The sequence below is a fragment of the Thalassophryne amazonica genome, chromosome 11 (genome assembly GCF_902500255.1).
Source record: "Thalassophryne amazonica chromosome 11, fThaAma1.1, whole genome shotgun sequence".
Taxonomy (NCBI): Eukaryota; Metazoa; Chordata; class Actinopteri; order Batrachoidiformes; family Batrachoididae; genus Thalassophryne; species Thalassophryne amazonica.
Genome location: NC_047113.1, coordinates 71,049,221 through 71,075,524, shown reverse-complemented (window position 1 = coordinate 71,075,524; position 26,304 = coordinate 71,049,221). Strand labels below are relative to the sequence as shown.

Below are 26,304 nucleotides of genomic sequence, written 5' to 3'. Positions count from 1 at the left end.
GTACCTTATGTTATGTAAAATGTAAAATAAAGACTTCTTTCATAGTCCTAAATCAGGTTTGTAGCTCATCTCTGTCATCTCTTGATTACTTTATGTTCACTGAGCCTTTTTGAAATTCAGTTTGTCTTTGGATCACGTACATCTTTTGTTGTAGTCAATAAAAAATGGATCATCTCTATGTCACAGGTGATAATTTAAGTTAAACAATTAAAATACACTTCCTTTGTGTTGATTGTAATCAACACAGAGAGTCAATGTTTATATAGATCGAAAATGAAGTTTTAAGGTGTCATTTATAGGTGTGATTAATTGCACTTAATTACAGAGAAAATTGTGATTACTTACCTTTTTAATTGATTCACACAGCTCAATCCATCTATCCATTTATCATCCACAGACAGTATCAACCAATTTCTGTCTTATCTATCCCTCTATTTATCCATCATATCCGCCCATTTCACAGCCCTCCTCCAGTTTTTCATTAAACTAAATCATTAATATTTCTCTGACAATGATACAAATATAAATGAATGAATGAGCTACACAAATGAATTGCTTTTTTTTTTTTTTAAGGTTGATTTAATAACAAACCAGACAATAACAAACCATTCTCACCCACTCATCCAAATCGGTGCACAAGCTCCAATCTGTCAGTGAGACTAAAAAGTCTGCTGAAGGTCATAAGCGTCATCTCACCCATTTTTTTTTCCAAGATGAAAGGGATATAAAATCTTTTGGACAACTGGAACAACAATTGTGAGCTGGAGTGGGTTTAATGTCAAAACAGCAGCCTGGGAAGCTGACAGTGTGCACAACCCGAAGGCGCGCATCCTGTAATTGCTCTGATATTACTGACCGCTGCACTGAATTCTCCAGATTATGCTGCTTGACCTCTTGTGCTCTAATTCAGTGCCCACCCACTTGCTGGACAGATATTTGACAGCTTCATTATTCATGTTTTACCTTCCTCTGGAATCCGAGGTCCGGCCTTCCGACGCGTCGCTGCACCAACATGACAAAGTCAACCCCAGCGTGTATTTGTTGTACTTGGCGATAAAAGTGATTCTGATTGATGTCAGAGCAAGAAGTGCATTTGCTATATTCATTTAATGTGAGGAATTAAACGTGATGCCTGTTAAGCAAAGCCGGACGCCTTCCTGAGCGGCGAGAGGCCGTCCTCTTGCTAAAATAGCTGAGTCGTGCGGAATGGTAGCGCACTCTGCACCCCTATGTCTTTCCGGCTGATTTATTCTGTCATTACCGTGAAGGATCGACCCTTCAAAACTCTCCTCTATTATCTGCAGATGGGATGACGAACCATATTTCATTTAAATTCAGGTATTTACTGCAGTGATTCAGGGTAAAGACCACCTGTCCATTAGGCTGAGACGCCACGTATCTCTGCCCGACAGACGCACATGCACGCCACATTCTCTCCTTTTCGGGCTCTTACCATTCTGAATGTCCAGGATGTGGTGTTTGTCTAACATCCACCCTCCCATGTTGGAGGCATCCGCTTCATAGCCTTGTAGCATTGCTGTCCTCTTCTCCCAGAGCACCACATCAAGGCAGGACTCGTATTCATATCCCACTGACACTGAAAGTAATGATGGCAGATACCTACGGTGAGCAAGGTTGTAACCTCCGTACCAGACACTCATGACAGCAATGAGCCTTGCAGTCTGTCAGACATTCAGCACGCTCTATGGCTGTTTCTCTTATTTGTTGGTTTCATTTCTCTTTGACTTTGTCATTTTCTCCAGCTGGGATGACTTTAGAAGGCCAGTGGGGTTTCTGCGTCACACCTGCATAGTTTGTGTTTTTGTGCTCGTTTCTCATTTGTTTTATCTTGTGCAAAAGCAAATCAACCACGGCGCAGAAATAGCATGCAAAGTTAGAGTTATTCCAACAGTAAAGGCCGAGACGGAGCCCATTGTAATCATAAACACTGTGATATGGTTGCAGTCATAAGAGAATGCGGTTGATTGTCAGGACTGAGGTATTTTTCTGTAAAACACCTTAACTGAAGTGCTCTGACATTCATATATACTTTAAAAAAACAAATACAACGAGACAAGAACCTCATCGTTTTACTGACTGCTTTTTGTTGTTTAATGTTAAAATGCATTATTTTCAATGTTGAGGAGGTTATACCTTTGATTGATCCACATCTCTGTGGTGGGTTTGTAAGCAGAATTACACAAAGAACTAATGAACTAATTTTCATGTTGGGCATGGTGTGGAACAGATACTGTCCATTTTAAAGCAGACACACCAAAAATTTTCAAACATGTTTTCGATTTTGTAACATTGGGTGATTTGGGTCGTGATACATTAGGATCTCCAGTGAGATCTGTTACAGTTGTATGTAGTTGTACAGAAATATTATAGAATACGACTAAAGGCATCACTTTTCACCTACTTTTACATTTACATACTTTTCAAGTTAAACATCTCCAAAATACAACTCTATGACTGTGCACAAAGAAATTATACAAGTAAAATTTAACTCAGAAAATTGTTTTAGACTCAAAATACATAAGGAGACCTGATAATGGTCTTACTGAAGGGTGCATCACTTCAATATCAACAGGCTTTATGCTCTACAAATTGTAATGCAAGTCTCTTCAGCTTCTCCCTTGTGGGTTACCACAGCAGATCAGAGGTGGATCTGCATGGAGATTTGGCACAAGTCTGATGCCGGATGCCCTTCTTGATACAACTCCACATTCCCATGGAGAATGGGAAGGGTGGTCTTGAAACGGAAACCTTCCTCTCTGGAAACAAGCGCATTTAACCACTTGGCCACCACCTCTGCTACTGTCTACCAGTTGTATTATCTCTTTTTAAGACCCATCATGACTAATTGTATATCAAATTGTTGAAAATGTACATAATATGAAGCTGTCTAAATGCACAAGCAAAAAGTATAAGAGCAGGTATGAGTGTGTTTACTTACATCGAGTCCCAAAACAACCCTTGATTTCTGAATACTTTGGTTTGTGAAAATCAATTTGGAAATGAAGTGCCCTATTTCACAATATTAAGAAGCAAATGTTGCATAATGATCTGAATATTTTGTTAGCACTCACTCAAAATGTAATGGTGTGTAATTCTAGCAAGAGTTATAATTTTCAGCAAATTTTATGCAAACTTATTTGAGTAAAATTGCATTTTTATTTTTTTTTATTTTTTTTACAAAATAAGAAGTTTCCTGAATCCACCTGTTTATCCAGAAATGACTGACTATTTTTAATTTCTTTTCATTTGTTTTTATTCTTTTTTCCATGGTAATGAATAATAATAATAATAATAAAATGCTATTTAGTGATATTTATTTCAAAGTTTGCTCTAAATTTGTGTGCACTAGTTTTTAAGTATTCTGCTCACACTCCAACAAATATCATAGACTAAAGCATGTTCTAAAAATAATGAAATTACTATTCTAGGAAAAAGTTATAAATGTATTTATTTTTTCTTAATTTAAATTATCTGTAATTCATTTTGCTGCAAGTTAAAGTTACAGCTAATAATTATTTGGATTTTCAGTCTATTATATTATGCCAGAATTTTTAATAAATAAATACATTTTAATTTTCCATAGATCAAGGTCCCCACTATAACTAAAAGTTATATCTGTTCAACTGACTAAAAAACACAAGATATTTAATTACAAATGGTTTAGTACATGTGACCATATTTATGATATTGAAGAATCTGTAACATGACAAGTTTTATTTTTTGCTCACTACGCAAAAGCAATTAATTTATTGTCAAAGCAGCCTACTGACTTTAAGCTGTAGCTACTTTAGAATATTTTAATTAATTATCAAATCATAAGATAGAGGGAATTATTTGGCCATTTATACTCTAATTTCCTTATAGCTATTGACTCCCTCCTCAAATGTTTCAGGCCGCTGCATCCTCTGCAATATTTTGTAGATGCACTGATGCTGAAATATCATACATGCAAAACAAATATGTCAGCAAACAAGTGGCCTTCAAAAAATGCAGTATTGTGGGAATTCAGGATTTCACACCATCTGCTATTTACAAAAGAAGTCCCTAGCTAAACAGTCTTCAATTACAAATATAAAAATACTCATTAAGCAAAATCAATCTTCAAAGTTCATTCAAGGTTCACTGCCTGAAGGTAAAGTGAGCATCTGACACTGAAGCTGCTGATGCTCTGCTGACACAACATCTCGGGATAGCAGCTTCACAGCAGGAACTCACCCACAGCCTCTGCCAGGCCAAAGACCTTCTGATTGTAGGCGTCTGTTTTATCCCAGATGAATGTGTAGGAGAGGTCGGGAAAGGCAGGGAAGGACTTCTGGAACTGTCGGCCCATGACTGCCACCATCAGGTGGACTTTCATCAGGCCAAAGGGGAGACGGTCCTGGGTCAGGAGGACCTTGAGGATGGGCTTGTAGCCAGCTGCCCTGGAGCTCAGGTAGACCAGGTTGAGGTCGCTTCCCGGTATGGCCACTTGCTCATGAAGGACCTGTGATATTAATTAGCAGTCAGGCTAGTGCCAGGATCACAGTGTGAGTGCAGACTTAAGGCAGGAAAGTGGCTCAATTTCAACATTTTTTTTTTTTTGAAAAGTAGTATTAAGGGAGTGATTTTTATAATTTCCATATTGTTAGGGAACAGAGTTAATGTCCATTTGAGCACAATTCAAGACAAATGTTTACATTTAGGAAGTGAAATGTGGCTTGACTAGGATTTTTGAAGTGATGTTTTTATGGATACACATATGCAACATTTTCTCATTAAATACAGTCCGATTCCTGAGGTTCATAGCCCGTTTGTTTCTGCTTTTTATTTGGAAAGGCTTTTAACATCAGTTTATTGAAATAGATGGTGCCAGAAGCTTGGTGCTGCAACTACTGTGTTGTTAAAAGTGTCCTAAAAGACATATTACACATTAATATACCAGCAAATGAATATTTCCTGTGAAACATTTAGTTGATTAATGACTTCCTGTGCAGAGAAAGAAGCAGCAGTCCCTCTGTGAACTGTGGGCTGGGGAGGAGTGGCCGAGAAGGCTCGAGTGACATCTAACGACAAAGTAAGAGTGCTCTAAAAGCACAATATCCCCCGCTGGCAAATGCTGTTTTACAAGTGCTTGCTATATTCTGATAACATTTCAAGGACTGGTACCAATTATCACAAAATATATGAGGAGATGTTTTCAGAATGCAGACACCAACTCATGAAAATGACAGTGTCTAGGTTTGTTAATCAAGTGCCATAGCTCTGCCAAAATGTGTCAATATTGTACAATATTGCAATATGCATATTATCAACCAATAACAAGGATTAGTTTCAAGTTACATGAAATTCCATCTAAAAGTGTGAGAGGAGTTGATTTCAGAATGCAGGCACCCAAGAATGAAATTGATGGAGTCTAGCCTTGTTAATCAATGGCCTGTTATCCCCCAAAATGTGAATCAGCTGCAAATCATGAATTATAAGCAAACTGTTAATTGCAAAACGTGAATACTAAAAAATATTTCTCAAAACGTGAAAGTGGGTCTCACAAAATGTGAAAGCGGGTCTGCGATCAAGAGTTCCTGCAGTAATTGATCCATAAACTGAAATCCATAAACGACTTAAGCTGAAAAAAATTATATATATATATATATATATATATATATATATATATATATATATATATATATATATATATATATATATATATATATATAGCGTTTTGGGAAATAACAGGCCATAACTCTGCTAAAATGAGCACAACTCTAATGATATTAAAAATGCATATTACCAACCTATAACAAGGAATTATACCAAGTTTTCAAAAATGTCTTCTAAAAATGTGAGAGGAGTTGATTTCAAAATGCAGGCACCCACTCATGAAACTGACAGTCTAAATTTGTTAATCATGGTCCATAACTCAGGTAAAATGGACCCAACTTGAACGATATTATAATGTGTGTATTGCCAACCTATAACAAGGACTTGTACCAGGTTTCACGAAATTCTTCTTAAAACTCAGAGAGGAGCTTATTTCAGAACACTTACACCCTTTTTGGGATGGAAGGACAGAGAGATGGACAGACAGAGACCGATAAAAATTGCCACGACATAATTTTTACACCTTACACCTGTAAAGTTACATATTTCTTAGAATTTTAATAATTCAGTAGAGCAGAATAGCTATAAGCTATCACACAGAGCAGTACTACAAGACCACCAAGGTGGCTAGCCAGCTAAACCAAGGTGCTAACACAAGTAAAATAATCATGTGTGGTAGTTTAGAAAAAAAATCTAATTAATTTTCAAAACACCATTTAGTAAGTTGTCTATGGCTACTCTCAATGCCATTTCCCTTCTTGATTGGATGGAATGATATTCCCCAAATTGAATTGCTACCTACATGTAGATGCTCAAACCCCATACAGAGTATGTTAATTCATTATTTCATACAGTTCTAGAGCTCTTGAACACAAAGTTAACTGTGTCTGTCGTGTCACCTGGGTCTCAGGGATGATGGGACTATCCTCAAGGGAGGTCTTGTAGAGAGTGGAGAGGGGTGTGGCCACAATGAGGGGGTCAGGCCTTATCAGGCCGGTCAGATAGCAGCTTGGGATGTTGTTCTCTTCTCGCTTCATCACGACAATGTCCATCACATGGAAAACGTTCCAGGGCAGCCATACTGTGCGATACACCGTAGGGAATGGGGCACGCTCATAACTCAATGTCAAAGACGCGCCGCCGTTGACCAACAGGTCAAACCTTCACACATGAAAACAGAAAGGCATTATTTCAGATTTTTATCTGAACTAATAACAGTGCGAAACATCTACTGGCCATTGCAACTTTTTTTTTTTTTTTGTCAAGGCTCATGTTCCTGCTGTACAATCCGACTTCATGATAGCAACAGAGAAATGTGTAAAACAGCACCAATTTCCCAAAACAGTCTCCTGCAGATGCATGGACACAAATCTACATATTCTGCCTGAAACTGAAAGATATTTATTTGAATATGAAAATGTGTGAAAACCGGTTTAACAAATTTAGCCAAAGAATACAGCTTTTAAAAGTTTCCAATTGATTTGAAGCTACTTAAACTGTTCAAAAATAAATAACACATCTAAATAGTCTTAAATGACAGACAAGACCAGTTCAAACCAAATTATGCCTAATTAAAAAAAAAAAATCCATTAAAAACACTTTTCACAAGCAATAATACACTGTAATGTGTATTTAAAAATTATAAATCTTCAAATATATGTTAAAATATGTTTCCAAAAGTAATTAAAGTATTTTTGGTGTTCACATTAAAATCCAAAACTGAAAGGTTTACTTAAGCCTTGGTGTTCAGGTTTGTGAGACCTGTTTTCATTGTTTATTAAAAGAAAAATATTTGTAACTAATTAATTGGAATTAAGTACACATCTGTTGGGTATATTAACATAAAGTTACTTGATCGTGTTGAATTAAGAACCCCAAAATGCAGTGGGTTCACCAGACCCACGGACACTGGCTCAATAACAAAAAGATTTAAATGAGTGAATTTCCAGATTTGGTGTATAATGCTGCTTAAATCAGAAAATGTTACATCAACATGGCATGTTGACTGTTGACCAGCAGTAACCATCATCCTGTGGTTTATCTGCAGATTATGCAAATGAAGTTAACTGTTGTTGATACCAAATATTTGTGCTAGGGGCTGTTTATTGGTTGTCAGGAGTCAAATAATAATAATAAAAAAGACTACAGTGGATATCAAGCTTGTTTCTGTGATATTTTCATCTGACATCTTGTATGAGGCCAGAATGGCCGGAAGTTTTTCAGTGTTTGTGTATTTGTGGGAAATAGCTTTAACTATCACTATATTATCGCTTCCCAAGTACAGGACCAACAGACTGAAAAACTCCTTTATCCCTCTAGCCATCAGGTTGTACAACTCCTCACTCAGGAGGAGGAGGAGTAACAGAAAGACAGAGGATGGGAAGGAGAGGAACAGTAGCAGCCAGTAAGCCAGTAGCAAGCAGTATTTATGGTATTTATGTTTGTGTATTTATATTTGCAAATTGTTTTTTACTTTCAGTTATGATACTTATGTTATGATGGTATCGTGGCGAATTTTTGAAATACATGTTTCCATTAAGTGTACTTTTAATTGGCTACTTCAATTTGTGCAATTTGGATGGCAATGGAAACCAGCAGAAAATCAGTCAGATTGATCTTATCTAAAATACAGCAGAGTCAGTGAAAGCATTTGAAAAATTGGAATTTAAGTCATGTCATGTCAAGCCTGTGTATTTTCAAGACATTTTTTTTTTTCCTTTTCCACTGCTTTTCTTTCCAGAGTAACTGCAGGTATCTGAGCTTACAGCAGCAGAATTACAACAATGTTCAACAGTGTGAAGAACAAGAGTGGGCTGATACCCCACAGCATTGGAAAAAAATGAAGAAGACGAAGAAACAGAAGAAGAAGAAGAACCCAAGGCCCCCTGAGTAATGAGGTTTTGAGAATTCAGCTTTTAGTAAAAGGTATTAACATAGTGAAGAAAAGTAAAAGAAATCTGATAATAGTTTTTCAATGGAAGAAAGAACTTCCCCTTATCAAATGTCTGCACTGTCTTCAATATAACATTACCACTGACTGAATCTAATTTATTACTTTTGTTTAATCAAGCATGGTGCGAGAAGACACTTTCTGGTTGAATTTGGTTCGGAGTCTTGGGACTTTTCTCTGGTGAAATGGTTTTAATTAGGACGACGTTACGAAGGGAAAGTTATCGGTTTGGAAATGAAGGGCAGCCCTTTGAAGTGTTGCTCTATATGTCTGGCGAGCTCTGCTACCCAGGGGGTAAAGGCATCATGCATGCACACACACCTGCAGTTGGTGACACACGGACACGCGGTAGCGTCCAAGCTGACCTAAAACAGTTTCCAGAGCGCTCTCCACTTTGGACAGGAGGGTTTTTTGGGGGTGGAAGGAGCTCCCAGCTGCAAGAAAACAGGCTTTGATGGTGCTCCCCACCTCTCCCCCAACCCATAACACACTGAGCGGTTCTGTTGGCTAACCAAGCGTGATTATCCCCAGTCATTTATCACGCTCCTTGTCACAAGAGTTACAGGGAGGAATATCTGAAGAAATCAGCTAATCCTCTGCTATCCGGGGAATCCAGGATTGTGCTTCACAACAACAGCTGTACAGTTTGTCTGCCACTCATAAGCCTTTTTATTCCACATTGACAACATATAAACACAGCTTCTATCTGCTGAATTTGATCATCTCTCGCCACCATCTGCAGTAATAAAGCTCCAAAATGACGCCACCTCTTTCTGTAACATATCTGACACGTGGTTTTCTTGTACGTGTTTGCACCCCCATTATTAAAGACTCGTCTGCAGCAACAGCAGGAGAAGGTCAGACAGTAATCCCGTGTTTTACTACACCACAGGCAGATTGATTCTACCCTTGCTGATTCAATGCATTTTAAACAGTACTTCTCAAAATGGCCTCCTCCACTGTGACATTTGCATGAAAAATTGTTGTAGGGCACGACGTGTTGTTGTTTCGATTTATCCTGAGCACTTTTTGGACAACTGCCAGGACAACTCTGCAACTGTCGGATGGCATTTTCCTATTCCAGGCTGGGGATAGCAGCCAGTGTGCCACAAGCAAAACTGTGGTGAGGGCAAAGGTTGTGGCCAAGAGCTGAGCTGCCTACAAAAAATCCAAATCCTGTGTATTTGAGCTTGGAAATCAGTGTGTATGAGTTCTCACAAAAGACTTTTCTATTAGGTATTAACAGTTTGGCCGGTGCGCCCAAGCAGAAAAACATAAGTGCCTCAACTCATATTAGTGGTGTTCCGATGCCCTAAAACATCACGTCAAGCCGCTGGGAGCATGTGCTGGTGATGCACATGACTGCATCCACCACACTACTGAACCATGCTGTGTGCTGCATGTCAACCACTTAGGAAGCCAATCCATCCCACATCTAGAAAGTAACCATCTATCTGCTGCAGCCAGGTGATACGCATATGTGTCGTTAGCCTTCTCCAGCCACTGGCATCCTCAACAGTGATGCACCTTTGTGCTGGATCATGCACAGAGCAACATGTCGCATGACCAAAATGTCATAACTTACGGTTGTGTGACACAATGTTATTCCTCCAAAGAAACTAAGTACCAAAGACAACCAGTTGTTGCATTAGATTACTGTCTAAGTCTTGTAACTGTGTAGAAAGACAGGAAGCATGAAGACCTTCAAGATTGAATCTTCATTCTCCTGCAAATGTATCAGCATCTCCAACCACCTCTGTCTGGTAACGTCCCAAATCTGTAATCTCTCGATCTAAAATGCAGGGAACCCAGAGACACGAACGTTACTGACAAATATAAGTGAACGTCGCGACAGAAACAACAGTTTCAGTACATACAGGACAGACTGATCAGGCAGCTGGCTCTGTGGTTGGCATGAAGCTGGACTCTCTGGTGACGGTGGCAGAGAAGAGAACACTGGACAAACTGCTGGACATTATGGACGATGCCAGTCAAATCAAATCAAATCAATTTTATTTATATAGCGCCAAATCACAACAAACAGTTGCCCCAAGGCGCTTTATATTGTAAGGCAAAGCCATACAATAATTACGGAAAAACCCCAACAGTCAAAACGACCCCCTGTGAGCAAGCACTTGGCGACAGTGGGAAGGAAAAACTCCCTTTTAACAGGAAGAAACCTCCAGCAGAACCAGGCCCAGGGAGGGGTAGCCTCTGCACACTGTCATCAGCAACCAAAGGAGCCTCTTCAGCCACAGACTGCTCCTTCCCAAGTGCAGGACCAACAGACTGAAAAACTCCTTTGTCCATCAGACTGTTACTCCTCCTCACTCAGAGCGAGGAGTAACAGGAAGACAGAGGATGGGAAGGAGAGGAACAGTAGTAGCCAGTAAACCAATATTGATCAGTATGTATGGTATTTATATCCTGTATTTATATTTGCAAACTGTTTTTCTTTTTTACTTTCACTTTTGATACTGTGTGCTTCTTACCCTGTGTGCTGCTATACAATGCTGCTGGAACCTCAATTTCCCTGAAGGAATCTTCCCAAGGGATCAATAAAATCCTATCTGATCTACAGCGTATCTGTATGCATTGTTGGCCACGTCCAGGAAGTCACTGAAACCCTGGATCTTAAACTTGACTCAGGACACTTGCAAACCCAAACACTCCATTTCCTCACCCAACTTCTCAAGTTCTGCATTCACAGAATCCATCGATTCTACCAAGATCACACATCGTCTGCAAATTCAAGGGCAATAAACCTTTCCTCCCCAACAAAGTCACCTAAGCCAGTGGTTTCCTAAAACATGATGTAAATTAATCCTTCCCTTATCAATCAATCAATCAATCAATCAATTTTTTTATATAGCGCCAAATCACAACAAACAGTTGCCCCAAGGCGCTTTATATTGTAAGGCAAGGCCATACAATAATTATGTAAAACCCCAACGGTCAAAACGACCCCCTGTGAGCAAGCACTTGGCTACAGTGGGAAGGAAAAACTCCCTTTTAACAGGAAGAAACCTCCAGCAGAACCAGGCTCAGGGAGGGGCAGTCTTCTGCTGGGACTGGTTGGGGCTGAGGGAGAGAACCAGGAAAAAGACATGCTGTGGAGGGGAGCAGAGATCGATCACTAATGATTAAATGCAGAGTGGTGCATACAGAGCAAAAAGAGAAAGAAACAGTGCATCATGGGAACCCCCCAGCAGTCTACGTCTAGAGCAGCATAACTAAGGGATGGTTCAGGGTCACCTGATCCAGCCCTAACTATAAGCTTTAGCAAAAAGGAAAGTTTTAAGCCTAATCTTAAAAGTAGAGAGGGTGTCTGTCTCCCTGATCTGAATTGGGAGCTGGTTCCACAGGAGAGGAGCCTGAAAGCTGAAGGCTCTGCCTCCCATTCTACTCTTACAAACCCTAGGAACTACAAGTAAGCCTGCAGTCTGAGAGCGAAGCGCTCTATTGGGGTGATATGGTACTACGAGGTCCCTAAGATAAGATGGGACCTGATTATTCAAAACCTTATAAGTAAGAAGAAGAATTTTAAATTCTATTCTAGAATTAACAGGAAGCCAATGAAGAGAGGCCAATATGGGTGAGATATGCTATCTCCTTCTAGTCCCCGTCAGTACTCTAGCTGCAGCATTTTGAATTAACTGAAGGCTTTTTAGGGAACTTTTAGGACAACCTGATAATAATGAATTACAATAGTCCAGCCTAGAGGAAATAAATGCATGAATTAGTTTTTCAGCATCACTCTGAGACAAGACCTTTCTGATTTTAGAGATATTGCGTAAATGCAAAAAAGCAGTCCTACATATTTGTTTAATATGCGCTTTGAATGACATATCCTGATCAAAAATGACTCCAAGATTTCTCACAGTATTACTAGAGGTCAGGGTAATGCCATCCACAGTAAGGATCTGGTTAGACACCATGTTTCTAAGATTTGTGGGGCCAAGTACAATAACTTCAGTTTTATCTGAGTTTAAAAGCAGGAAATTAGAGGTCATCCATGTCTTTATGTCTGTAAGACAATCCTGCAGTTTAGCTAATTGGTGTGTGTCCTCTGGCTTCATAGATAGATAAAGCTGGGTATCATCTGCGTAACAATGAAAATTTAAGCAATACCGTCTAATAATACTGCCTAAGGGAAGCATGTATAAAGTGAATAAAATTGGTCCTAGCACAGAACCTTGTGGAACTCCATAATTAACTTTAGTCTGTGAAGAAGATTCCCCATTTACATGAACAAATTGTAATCTATTAGACAAATATGATTCAAACCACCGCAGCGCAGTGCCTTTAATACCTATGGCATGCTCTAATCTCTGTAATAAAATTTTATGGTCAACAGTATCAAAAGCAGCACTGAGGTCTAACAGAACAAGCACAGAGATGAGTCCACTGTCCGAGGCCATAAGAAGATCATTTGTAACCTTCACTAATGCTGTTTCTGTACTATGATGAATTCTAAAACCTGACTGAAACTCTTCAAATAGACCATTCCTCTGCAGATGATCAGTTAGCTGTTTTACAACTACCCTTTCAAGAATTTTTGAGAGAAAAGGAAGGTTGGAGATTGGCCTATAATTAGCTAAGATAGCTGGGTCAAGTGATGGCTTTTTAAGTAATGGTTTAATTACTGCCACCTTAAAAGCCTGTGGTACATAGCCAACTAACAAAGATAGATTGATCATATTTAAGATCGAAGCATTAAATAATGGTAGGGCTTCCTTGAGCAGCCTGGTAGGAATGGGGTCTAATAAACATGTTGATGGTTTGGATGAAGTAACTAATGAAAATAACTCAGACAGAACAATCGGAGAGAAAGAGTCTAACCAAATACCGGCATCACTGAAAGCAGCCAAAGATAACGATACGTCTTGGGATGGTTATGAGTAATTTTTTCTCCAATAGTTAAAATTTTGTTAGCAAAGAAAGTCATGAAGTCATTACTAGTTAAAGTTAATGGAATACTCAGCTCAATAGAGCTCTGACTCTTTGTCAGCCTGGCTACAGTGCTGAAAAGAAACCTGGGGTTGTTCTTATTTTCTTCAATTAGTGATGAGTAGAAAGATGTCCTAGCTTTACGGAGGGCTTTTTTATAGAGCAACAGACTCTTTTTCCAGGCTAAGTGAAGATCTTCTAAGTTAGTGAGACGCCATTTCCTCTCCAACTTACGGGTTATCTGCTTTAAGCTACGAGTTTGTGAGTTATACCACGGAGTCAGGCACTTCTGATTTAAAGCTCTCTTTTTTAGAGGAGCTACAGCATCCAAAGTTGTCTTCAATGAGGATGTAAAACTATTGATGAGATACTCTATCTCACTTACAGAGTTTAGGTAGCTACTCTGCACTGTGTTGGTATATGGCATTAGAGAACATAAAGAAGGAATCATATCCTTAAACCTAGTTACAGCGCTTTCTGAAAGACTTCTAGTGTAATGAAACTTATTCCCCACTGCTGGGTAGTCCATCAGAGTAAATGTAAATGTTATTAAGAAATGATCAGACAGAAGGGAGTTTTCAGGGAATACTGTTAAGTCTTCTATTTCCATACCATAAGTCAGAACAAGATCTAAGATATGATTAAAGTGGTGGGTGGACTCATTTACTTTTTGAGCAAAGCCAATAGAGTCTAATAATAGATTAAATGCAGTGTTGAGGCTGTCATTCTCAGCATCTGTGTGGATGTTAAAATCGCCCACTATAATTATCTTATCTGAGCTAAGCACTAAGTCAGACAAAAGGTCTGAAAATTCACAGAGAAACTCACAGTAACGACCAGGTGGACGATAGATAATAACAAATAAAACTGGTTTTTGGGACTTCCAATTTGGATGGACAAGACTAAGAGTCAAGCTTTCAAATGAATTAAAGCTCTGTCTGGGTTTTTGATTAATTAATAAGCTGGAATGGAAGATTGCTGCTAATCCTCCGCCCCGGCCCGTGCTACGAGCATTCTGACAGTTAGTGTGACTCGGGGGTGTTGACTCATTTAAACTAACATATTCATCCTGCTGTAACCAGGTTTCTGTAAGGCAGAATAAATCAATATGTTGATCAATTATTATATCATTTACCAACAGGGACTTAGAAGAGAGAGACCTAATGTTTAACAGACCACATTTAACTGTTTTAGTCTGTGGTGCAGTTGAAGGTGCTATATTATTTTTTCTTTTTGAATTTTTATGCTTAAATAGATTTTTGCTGGTTATTGGTAGTCTGGGAGCAGGCACCGTCTCTACGGGGATGGGGTAATGAGGGGATGGCAGGGGGAGAGAAGCTGCAGAGAGGTGTGTAAGACTACAACTCTGCTTCCTGGTCCCAACCCTGGATAGTCACGGTTTGGAGGATTTAAGAAAATTGGCCAGATTTCTAGAAATGAGAGCTGTTCCATCCAAAGTGGGATGGATGCCATCTCTCCTAACAAGACCAGGTTTTCCCCAGAAGCTTTGCCAATTATCTATGAAGCCCACCTCATTTTTTGGACACCACTCAGACAGCCAGCAATTCAAGGAGAACATGCGGCTAAACATGTCACTCCCGGTCTGATTGGGGAGGGGCCCAGAGAAAACTACAGAGTCCGACATTGTTTTTGCAAAGTTACACACCGATTTAATGTTAATTTTAGTGACCTCCGATTGGCGTAACCGGGTGTCATTACTGCCGACGTGAATTACAATCTTACCAAATTTACGCTTAGCCTTAGCCAGCAGTTTCAAATTTCCTTCAATGTCGCCTGCTCTGGCCCCCGGAAGACAATTGACTATGGTTGCTGGTGTCGCTAACTTCACATTTCGCAAAACAGAGTCGCCAATAACCAGAGTTTGATCCTCGGCAGGTGTGTCGTCGAGTGGGGAAAAACGGTTAGAGATGTGAACGGGTTGGCGGTGTACACAGGGCTTCTGTTTAGAACTACGCTTCCTCCTCACAGTCACCCAGTCAGCCTGCTTTCCCGGCTGCTCGGGATCTGCCAGGGGGTAACTAACGGCGGCTAAGCTACCTTGGTCCGCACCGACTACAGGGGCCTGGCTAGCTGTAGAATTTTCCACGGTGCGGAGCCGAGTCTCCAATTCGCCCAGCCTGGCCTCCAAAGCTACGAATAAGCTACACTTATTACAAGTACCGTTACTGCTAAAGGAGGCCGAGGAATAATTAAACATTTCACACCCAGAGCAGAAAAGTGCGGGAGAGACAGGAGAAGCCGCCATGGTAAATCGGCTAAGAGCTAGTAGCTACGCTAAGCTAGCGGATTCCTAAAAACACGCAAAGTGAATAATGTGTAAATAATTTAGAGGTGATTCAGCAGAAGGAGTGCTTTAGTTAAGGCACGTAAAGATTACACTGGGAAACAAATCGTAATCTAGATAACTAGATCAATCTAACTGCGCAGATTAAACAGCTAACAGATACAGAAAAACACCGCTGTGCTCCGGAACAGGAAGTGATACAATACCGCAGTGAGAGCCAACCACCAGTAGAGGCAAGCAAGAGGGGATCACACAGGATTGTTGTTATACCGTGTACTTAATGCAGTAAAAACTACATGCTGAGGAAAAAAAAAAAGCAGAATGACTGCCAGAAATATCCAGTGAAAAGTCCGGACATCTCTTATCCCTTGACTTTCAAGATCCCACCATATTTAAGGGCATAGGAAGCTCACTGGTATAGAAACACCCACTAATATGAAGGAAGGCACATTTGTGCTCTCCAGAGGGCAGGAATCACCCAACAATTTTTTTTTCTACTGACAAATACATGGTACAATATCAGAAATATGAATACATTCATCAGATCATTTAGTACACTAAAGTACGTAAGAATTTAGACAGTGACAATTTTATTGTGTTATTCTCACAAATTTCTTCAATAATAAAGCAAGAATCTGAAGTTGTTTTAAAAAAAGTCATACATGTAAAGCTGTCATGTTCTATTTGTGGACCTGAATAACATATTTATGCAGTCTCCCCACTGTACATGTACAACTCTGCATTTGTGTATGATGTGACTGTGTACAGACTCTCTTACATGCCATCTTGTCGTGTGACAGTGTAGCCATACTCCGGGTAGTGCAGAAAAGACACGTTGACTCCAATCAGCGGCGTCCCATCTCCCGTGAGGACCTGACCCCGGATGACTGATGCCAGGCTGGGTGGGTAAACAAACACAGAGAGGGCAGAGTCAACAAACAATGCCAGCCGGCGTAGACAAGCAACAGCAGCATCAACACCGTTAACAACTGTCACCCCTTCGCCACCGGCATGAGCAGAGATGATTTACTGTCCGTGGTAGTTCCACATAAAACAGCCACCTTACAAAACAGGGCTGTCTCTCTCTATTTCTATCAAAAACCCATAGTTCAGTCAGATCTCATCTTCAAAGACTGTTAACATTCTGCAGGATCTTGCACATGTATTGCAGCATCGATATTCCATCAGGACATAGTTATAGTGGATGTAAATACTTCATTCTCAAGCTCTATTTCTACTAAAATGGCATTATGTATAGACAAGATGTCACATATAAATTCATGTACAGATCATCATTTCGCAAGGCTGGCACTGGAAACTGTAAAAGAGAGTGCACATCAAGACTGACAGCGAAACACGTAGAGCCTAATGTTAAAAGTTTCAGCTCAGTTTTAAAGAGCAAGCATCAAATGCACTGAAAAGTGAGCAAATTCGGCAACTCGAATGTATAATACACTGGTGGTAGCAACATTTTGTTGTGAAGAAATGCCTGAATGAACAAACTGGTCATCCTCTGTACAGTTTATTAACAAATATGATGTACCACCCCAAATGAGAAGTTGGGACAATATGGAAATCCAAACTAAAAACAAAAACCAAAAAGAAAAACAGTGATCCTTACATTTACTTTGACTTATTTCATTGCAGACTGTATGAACTGAAAAATATCTAGTTTAGTGAGGACAACGTCATTTCATTTGTTAATATACATTTATTCCTGCATTTAAGACCTGTGCCATGTTCTAAAATAAGATGGGAAGTGGAAATATGTTCTAACTATAAGGATTAAATCATCACTTTTACAGCCAGTTTTCTTGAGACAAGTCAGGGAACTGATACATGAACATTTCCAAGTCACTGAATATGTCTTGGACTTCATTTATATCATCATTAAGAAATACAAATGTATGGTACTGTTTGGTAAATCTGTGATAAGCAAGCAGTTCTCAAAAACTGAGTGACTGGCTGGAAGGAGCCTTGTAAGGGAAGCCACCAACACACCTAGACAGCTCTGAAGGAATTACCGGCTTTTGCAGATGTAAGTGGAGAAACTAGTGTCAGAAAGATGATCACTGCCGTGACTATGGCCATAAAAAGTGGGAGGCAGACGACTTGCTTCAACTGAAGTCTTTATTACTGCGGGAGTGAAGCAGTCATACTACTACTTCCTTTTCACACTTGACCAAGGTTTTCAGATATTATAAGCAGGGTATTATTGCAACAGTTTCCCCAGTCATGACTCTCCCTGCTATCTCAAATACAGCTGCTAAACTTATCTAACCAAGGTCAAACTTTGAAACCTTGGTCTTTCTGAGATGACAAGTTTACATTCTCACAGAAGCTTTAGCAATAAACAGTGTTGTTAAAATGCAAGCCTGAAAACACAATATATTAGAAAAAGTTATAATCACACAAAAAATAAAAGACGCACACTTTTCTGACATTTTCTCATAACCCCCAAATGATAAAAAACATATTTCCTCACACCAGGAACGGTGCAACATTTGCCCGTTGCATCCTCATTCACAGATTCATGTTGGAGTGGAGTAGAGAAGAGTTGTAAAACAGGAAAACAGATCAAATCTCGGCTCATGCTTCCCAAGTGCCTTCTGGCAAACTGGAGCTTAAATTTTGCATGTTCTTTAAAAAGTTCTCCTCTGCACTACTTCATCATGATGCTGTATAACTGTTGATGCCACAGACAAAACTTTCCAGCATGGTTATTCCGCTGTCTTTTCTGATGTGGGGATGCATTGAAGATGTCGGAGCAGAATAATTTTCACTCATTCACATCCACATCCTCATCCGCTCCCATTGTGTGAGGCCTCACTGAAATTCACCATATGGTTTAGGAGGAGTTGTGCTTGCAACATCAATGTCATGCAACATTAATTAAACACAAAAGCTCAATTATCTCCGCCTGACCAAGATTACTTTCCTTCAAGCACATCTTCATACAGTGAAATGAGTTTTATTGTCATTGTTATTACACGAGTGCAACAACAAAATTACGTTTACACTCCAATTACCTCAGACAAAATACAGCAATTAATCCACAATAATTACGAGTTGAACATAATAATGGCACACATCAGAATTAAAAACAACACATATACATTTGACATTGTTTATGAGCACTAAACTTGAAACAGTCCGTCATCCGAATTGAGGCAAAGTGGGTGAAGGCTGCAACAGGAGGGCCTGCGCCACCCAGCTTGGGGAGTTGAAGGCTGCAGCAGCAAAGGCCGCACTGCCTCCAGAATGGCAGGGAGGAGGCCAGGGTGAGGGGAGTGGAGAGACAAAAAGGGGGGGGGGGTGGTAGGGATTTAGACATGCGTCATGTGCAGATGAGTTAAGTTTCTGTCAGTTTCTGTCCGTGTGTGTGTGTAAAGTTTGACATTGCTAGGCAGCAGCAGACTGGGGGGGGGGGGGGGGGGGGGGGCTAGATAGATAAGAAGGGGGAGCCTAATTCCTTCACCAAGACCGTAGATCCTTCTGGGGAAAGAGCAGGGCATTTGACCTTCAGGAGCCTATAACGCTGTCATGTTGATGTTAGATGGAGAGATACAGAATTCCATTTACTGCACCTCTGACCGTATAGAGTCCAAATTTATGAAGAATATTCTCCAGTCCTCAGCAGCACATTCCTTTGCAATGCAGAGATATGCTCCTAGATGGTATCCATTTTGCGTTTGAGTTCAAGAGTTAACACAGTCTGAGATTGTTGCCTTGCCCAACTCATTACTCATGATGGACAGATGAGGGGACGAGATTTTTGTAGCAGCCATCTTGCTAATATTCCTGTAGGGCAAGACAGTGCACAAACCAATCAGTGCCATACCTCGCAACATAAAAGTGAATAGAAATAAATCCTCAACGTCTTCCACAGAGAGTGGAGCCAAGCACGCCATGTTCCATTTCTGTAAGGCGTCGAGAACAAAGCCCGCTGGGCAGTGTGTTACTATTGTGTGATGTTTTACTGAAATTAACAGTTAAGGAGGAGTTGTGCTCACAAAGCTCATGGACAGATGGACAGTGTGATCCCTATACACACACCCAAACTTTTGCTAGCAGTGTGTAAAAACATTCACTGTGTAATTATCACCCAGATCCCTCTGATCTGGGGTTTTTCTGAAAATGGGATTTTCAAGAGGGAGCTATGCAAAGTGTGATTATTCTGGCAAGTGCCATCATCCCCGAAGCCATTTGTCATCAGTGTCATGCATGAGTGTGACTGCAACACTACTCGTTATCGAGATAACAACAAAATGTGTTAAAACAAGCTTGTCGGCTGCAGTACACATATTGTCTTGTTCAGTGAAAGTGGCTCACATGTCAAGAGGCACTTCGCAGGAATACAAGACAATAAAATGTCACATTACAGGTGGCATGTATGAAACAACAGGTTAGTAAAGGTTAAAGACAACAAACACAAGCCAAACCACCACGACATGGGAGATGTGATCTGATAAACTTGTCAGACCAATGCAGGTCAAATTGTCTGTGGGCAATCTGAAACAATCAATATGTGTCAGGCTCCACATGTTAACAACCGTACTCTTAATGTCACTTCAGCATAACCGCACCCTTCTTGACTGTCTCTGAGGTGAACCCCTCGAGACCCAGCTGGGTGTGACGGTCCTGTTTGGTTTGATATTCTTGCTGAGGACTATCCGCTGTGCGGCGTTCATAAAAGTCATTCAGCAGACATTTTGAGCAGGTTTGTGAGAGACTTGTCTTCAGGAATTCTTCAGTGTTTAACTCATGCCCTGTTACATATATATTCTGCTAAAATTACTGAGTTGTCGTAGGAGAGGCTCTGGCTGAGGACGGAGCTTGTGAGATCACACAGCGCACCACTTCTTCAATCCCCTATGACTTCAGAATGTCATCGTGCAGAAACAGAGGTTCCCACATTCTTGTCTGACAGCAGCCACACCTCTTCACTGATGCACTCTGCTGTAGTTATTAGTCTACAGCACGGCAAAATATACTCAACAAAAATATAAACGCAACACTTTTGGTTTTGCTCCCATCTTGTATGAGATGAACTCAAAGATCTAAAACTTTTTCCACATACACAATATCACCATTTCCCTCAAATATTGTTCACAAACCAGTCTAAATCTGTGATAGTGAGCACTTCTTCTTTGCTGAGATAATCCATCCCACCTCACAGGTGTGCCATAGCAAGATGCTGATTAGACACCATGATTAGTGCACAGGTGTGCCTTAGACTGCCCACAATAAAAGACCACTCTGAAAGGTGCAGTTTTGTTTTACTGGGGGGGGGATACCAGTCAGAATCTGGTGTGACCACCATTTGCCTCATGCAGTGCAATACATCTCCTTCGCATAGAGTTGATCAGGTTGTCAATTGTGGCCTGTGGAATGTTGGTCCACTCCTCTTCAATGGCTGTGCGAAGTTGTGACGACGAACTGGAGTCAGGTCGAGACCCCGATGAGGACGACGAGCATGCAGATGAGGTTCCCTGAGACGGTTTCTGACAGTTTGTGCAGAAATTCTTTGGTTATGCAAACCAATTGTTTCAGCAGCTGTCCGAGTGGCTGGTCTCAGACGATCTTGGAGGTGAACATGCTGGATGTGGAGGTCCTGGGCTGGTGTGGTTACACGTGGTCTGCGGTTGTGAGGCTGGATGGATGTACTGCCAAATTCTCTGAAACGCCTTTGGAGACGGCTTATGGTAGAGAAATGAACATTCAATACACGAGCAACAGCTCTGGTTGACATTCCTGCTGTCAGCATGCCAGTTGCACGCTCCCTCAAATCTTGCGACATCTGTGGCATTGTGCTGTGTGATAAAACTGCACCTTTCAGAGTGGCCTTTTATTGTGGGCAGTCTAAGACACACCTGTGCACTAATCATGGTGTCTAATCAGCATTTTGATATGGCACACCTGTGAGGTGGGATGGATTATCTCAGCAAAGGAGAAGTGCTCACTATCACAGATTTAGACTGGTTTGTGAACAATATTTGAGGGAAATGGTGATATTGTGTATGTGGAAAAAGTTTTAGATCTTTGAGTTCATCTCATACAAAATGGGAGCAAAACCAAAAGTGTTGCGTTTATATTTTTGTTGAGTGTATATGTAAATGCATAAGTATTCTCTTATTTTGGTGTATATCACCAACTGTTTCAGATACATCAAAATTTTGACAAAAAGGCAGTGGTTGAGTATTTATTATTTACGATTTATACACTGAACAAAAATATAAACACAACACTTTTGTTTTTGCTCCCATTTTTCATGAGCTGAACTCAAAGATCTAAAACATTTTCTATATACACAAAAGACATATTTCTCTCAAACATTGCTCACAAATCTGTGTTAGTGAGAACTTCTCCTTTGCCGAGATAATCCATCCCACCTCACAGGTGTGGCATATCAAGATGCTGAGTAGACAGCATGATTACTGCACAGGTGTGCCTTAGACTGGCCACAATAAAAAAACAAAAGTGTTGTGTTTATATTTTTGTTCAATGCATGTCCTTGCATCTGCTGATGTGGAGTTTGCCGTGGTTTAAAAGCATGACATCATATTTCTCACTGTTCGTGCACGACGGCATCAAACAACTCAGAGAGAGAGAGAGAGAAAACAATCTAAATGTTAAATGATTCATTTTCCACACTCTTCAGTTTGGATTCATCTCATGTGTGTGCATGCGTTTCTTCGTCATTCAAGCGGCTAGCGTCAATTAAATCGAGCGAAACATGACATCATTGAACAATTAGCACCTTTCACTGGAACCTTTATGGCTGGAAAACAGCCGTAAAAGGTCCGACAGCCATGAAAAACAGAAGCAGAAAAAAAAAAAAAAAAAACATTGCAGGGACTGAAAAAAGTCACATGACTGCTATCACGTCAGGAAAATTCACTTTCGTCTCTTTCGACTGTAATGCCATACAGAACACTGTGACAAAAACTTTAGATTACACAAATCATGGAAAAAGGTGAGGTGTTTTCATGCGGGTGCTGTGAGATGTATGGCAGTAAAAACATACAAATACACAAATACACACTCACTCCCACACAAGATCAATCCAAACTGAATGTGCACTGTACAGAAAAGTGAAAAAGGATTCATTTAATATTTAATTCATTTTGTCCGCCATGATGACAGCTTGTTAGTTAGTTAATGTTACAGGTTGTCATCTTTACAGTAATCAGGGTACAGATTACTTCAGCTCTGTGGCTGATCACCGCTCAAACTTTTGAACACGCACAAATCTCTGACCAACTCAGCGGACGTGGAACTCACTTTGTGCTTTATAAAATGAACTTTATTCATAAAAATCACAGCACACAGCCCTGATCTCTCAGCATATGTTGGGCGGTCATGGCAAAGTTTATGCATCATTTGATCGTCCTCCAGGCTCCGAGACTCCTCTGCATTTGTCAAGTGCATCCTCCATACTTCACAGCAAGTGTGGCGTCCAGTGCGTCCAGCGAATGTGCCTTGTAAGGTCGTGGCGTGTACTGTGCATCCCTTCAGCATCCTCCCTGATTTTTTCTGCTTGCACAAGAGATGCAGAACGGAGTCCGCCCATGTGTAACGGAGGTCTTAACCACCCTCTGTAATGCATCAAAGTACTCGCCACGAACTAAACATTTTGGTGTTCAGCTCTACCCTCTTCAGTTTCACCAGGAAACACACACAGTATTCTTTTCACAACATGCATTATAGGGGAAGCCGGGGCATAGTGGATCAGAAATGTTGTTTCCTGGCAGCATAAACATATTATACATAGGTATAGGTCATTCTGTTGTCAATTTCATACAGCAAGTTACTGTATATAAGGCTGTGTTATTTATGTCCCCCCAAGTGTAATTTACAGGTGTTTAAAATCAATTTTAACATTTTTGATTCACTGTGCCCTGGACACTAATTCACAGGGCACAGTGAATCGATGTCCGGGGCAACTTAGAATATAATGAAAAAACAAGATTATAAACATTTCTTTAAAATGATTAAATATATGCTGATGCATATACAAGCTATAATCCAGCAAACCAGCTATGTAATGTGTGTCTTATATAGTGATATAAGTCCTTTAGAAGCTATTATAAATATAACTTTCATCATTTCTGTTCAAACGTGAAAACAGTTGTTTATATACGCAAATTATACAAATAATTCATGGAAAAATAAATGCATAAGCTTCAACATTTGTCATCAACTTGATACCGGGGCTTAGTAAATCACTTTCTAGACTGATTCACTGTGCCCCGGGTGCATGTGACACACATGAATCATGTTATCAAATAGCTGATAGTCTGGAGAAGACATAACACATGCTCATCAGTTGGACGGGGTAGTATTCTAACTAATAATTTTTTTCTCACAACAGAGGAAACTCTGTTGTGAGAAATAAATACAAAGACACTAACAACCACAAAGTTTACTTTTGATAGGAAAAAAAAACTGACTTCACTTGTCATTTAGTTTTACCCTTAATGTATCCAAAAAAAACAAAAAAACACTAATTTATAACAGGGATGTCTTTATGCATAAAAATATGGCAAAACTGCTGCATGTATATATATATATATATATATATATATATATATATATATATATATATATATATATATATATATATATTTTTTTTTTTTTTTTTTTTTTTTTTTTTTTGCATTTCTCCATGTAATGTGGAGTTGCGTCAGGAAGGGCATCCGGCGTAAAACCTGTGCCAATTCAGCATGCAGATCCACCTTGGATTTACTGTGGCGACCCTGAGTGCAAACAAGGGAGCAGCTGAAGGGACTTACTTTTATATATATATAGTTTTGCAGCTATAGCTGCTGATTCACCATGCCTCGTGATTCACCGTGCCCTGGTTTCCCCTACATCCGATATACAATATAATCCCATGGGCATATACCTGAATACATTATGTGGAAATGCAGTTTGGAGATCTGTCCCAAATCAAAGAGGCATGAATAATAATCCTTATTCCACCATTTTATTTGTACTGCTGTGCACATGCACACCCATGTGCTGCCTAATATAACCAGTCTCCTATTGCTGGCCAAAGAGCAGTGGCAGTGGCGCAGGTGGTGGGGTGGGGTTAAATGTTTCACTTAAGGGCATCGCTGTGGTACTTAGGCTTGCACAGGGGTGCATTACTCATTCACAGGTTTTCCCTGTTGGCAAATGGATTCGCTTCCGGTCAAAAGCCTTTCACACCAACCGCGGCCCCTCTCTCGCCTTCGCCGAGAAAACTGCATTCTCATTGGCGTGTTTTTCCTTCATAAATCACAGACGCGAAAGGTTCATACATGATTAAAACGTGCGATTATTCAAAATGACTGAGTTTGTGGGAAAAACTTGCCCGCGCTCGTCAGCCTTCCCTGCTCCTGATTCGTAAATTCTCGAGTGTGAAGAAATCTGTTAAGTCACTGCTTTGTTTGGATGCAGGCAAGGAGACGACGCAATATTTCTCCATCAACATTTAATTATCCTCCACTTCTCATCCAGCACCCTGAATTTTAAGCGTTCTGTCTACATTTGTCACCGTTGGAGACTGTGGGAAGAATATGTCTCTTTTTGCCACTTTATCTCCGGGTCATTACATATATGAGACGCGGATGATCAACAGCTTTAGCCTCTTATTTCTCTCCTGCTACTTGCCTGCCACAACCGCCGCCCATTCTTTATTTACCGGTTCAGGGAACAAGGCCACTTAAGAGCCAACGGAAGGTTCACTCTTTCTCGCCCGTGTCCCTATTAATCTTTTGAGAGGCACACGGGTGCTACACGAGGCGAGGCCCAAGCAAACGCGAAGTCACGCCACCTGCTGAAGCCCCTGAAATGAATCACGGAATTCAAGCATTCTTATCAGTCATTGTCTCACGTTGGCTGCAGAAAAACATCATCTGAAAACCCAACGGGAGATTTGAGTGCGAGTATGTGATCCCGCGAGGGGAGTTGGGAGACTAAAAGAAAAAAGAAAGAAAGGAAAAAAACCCTGTAAACCACAACATGTTTTATTCTGTGCGCGATACGAGGGACAAGTTTACTGCCGAGTTCTGAGGCCTGACCGCACAGTGAAATCTGCTCCCTCGCCCTTGGCTTACAGACAAGAAAGGGGGGGGGGGGGGGGGTGCTGAAGGAAAGAAATGACCTCTAACGGTTTCCCATCTCTGCTCTGTTAGACATCAGATACTCTACAAGGAGACATAACAGTCAATGCTGAAGGCTGGAAGCTCCTCTGGAATTCTTCCAGGGCTTCAAGGAGTTTTCTTTCCCATAATATACAGAAAGGTCCATAAGTAACTTGACGATGAGGCAATTATCGTCAGCTTTAAATTGAAGGGGTTTTACAGAAACATTCCATTAACCATTTAGTAATTAAAGCCATTTTTTTAATGCACAGTTCCTCAATTTTTAGAGGCTGAAGAAACTGAACAAAGTAAATATGAAAGGCATCAACGGGATGATGCAAACAACGCTCATAAAAACATAAAAGGGCGGC

At 40.3% G+C, this 26,304-nt stretch overlaps 1 protein-coding gene across 1 annotated transcript in view; it reads right to left on the bottom strand.

The window, feature by feature from the left end:
* The window catches only part of si:dkey-237h12.3 (teneurin-3), a 515,809-nt gene that overhangs the window by 103,767 nt on the left and 385,738 nt on the right, over nt 1-26,304 (bottom strand). Inside the window, 4 exon segments of the mRNA XM_034182118.1 lie at nt 1,454-1,597; nt 4,237-4,504; nt 6,498-6,759; nt 16,582-16,701. Coding sequence (XP_034038009.1) covers nt 1,454-1,597; nt 4,237-4,504; nt 6,498-6,759; nt 16,582-16,701 — 794 coding nt within the window.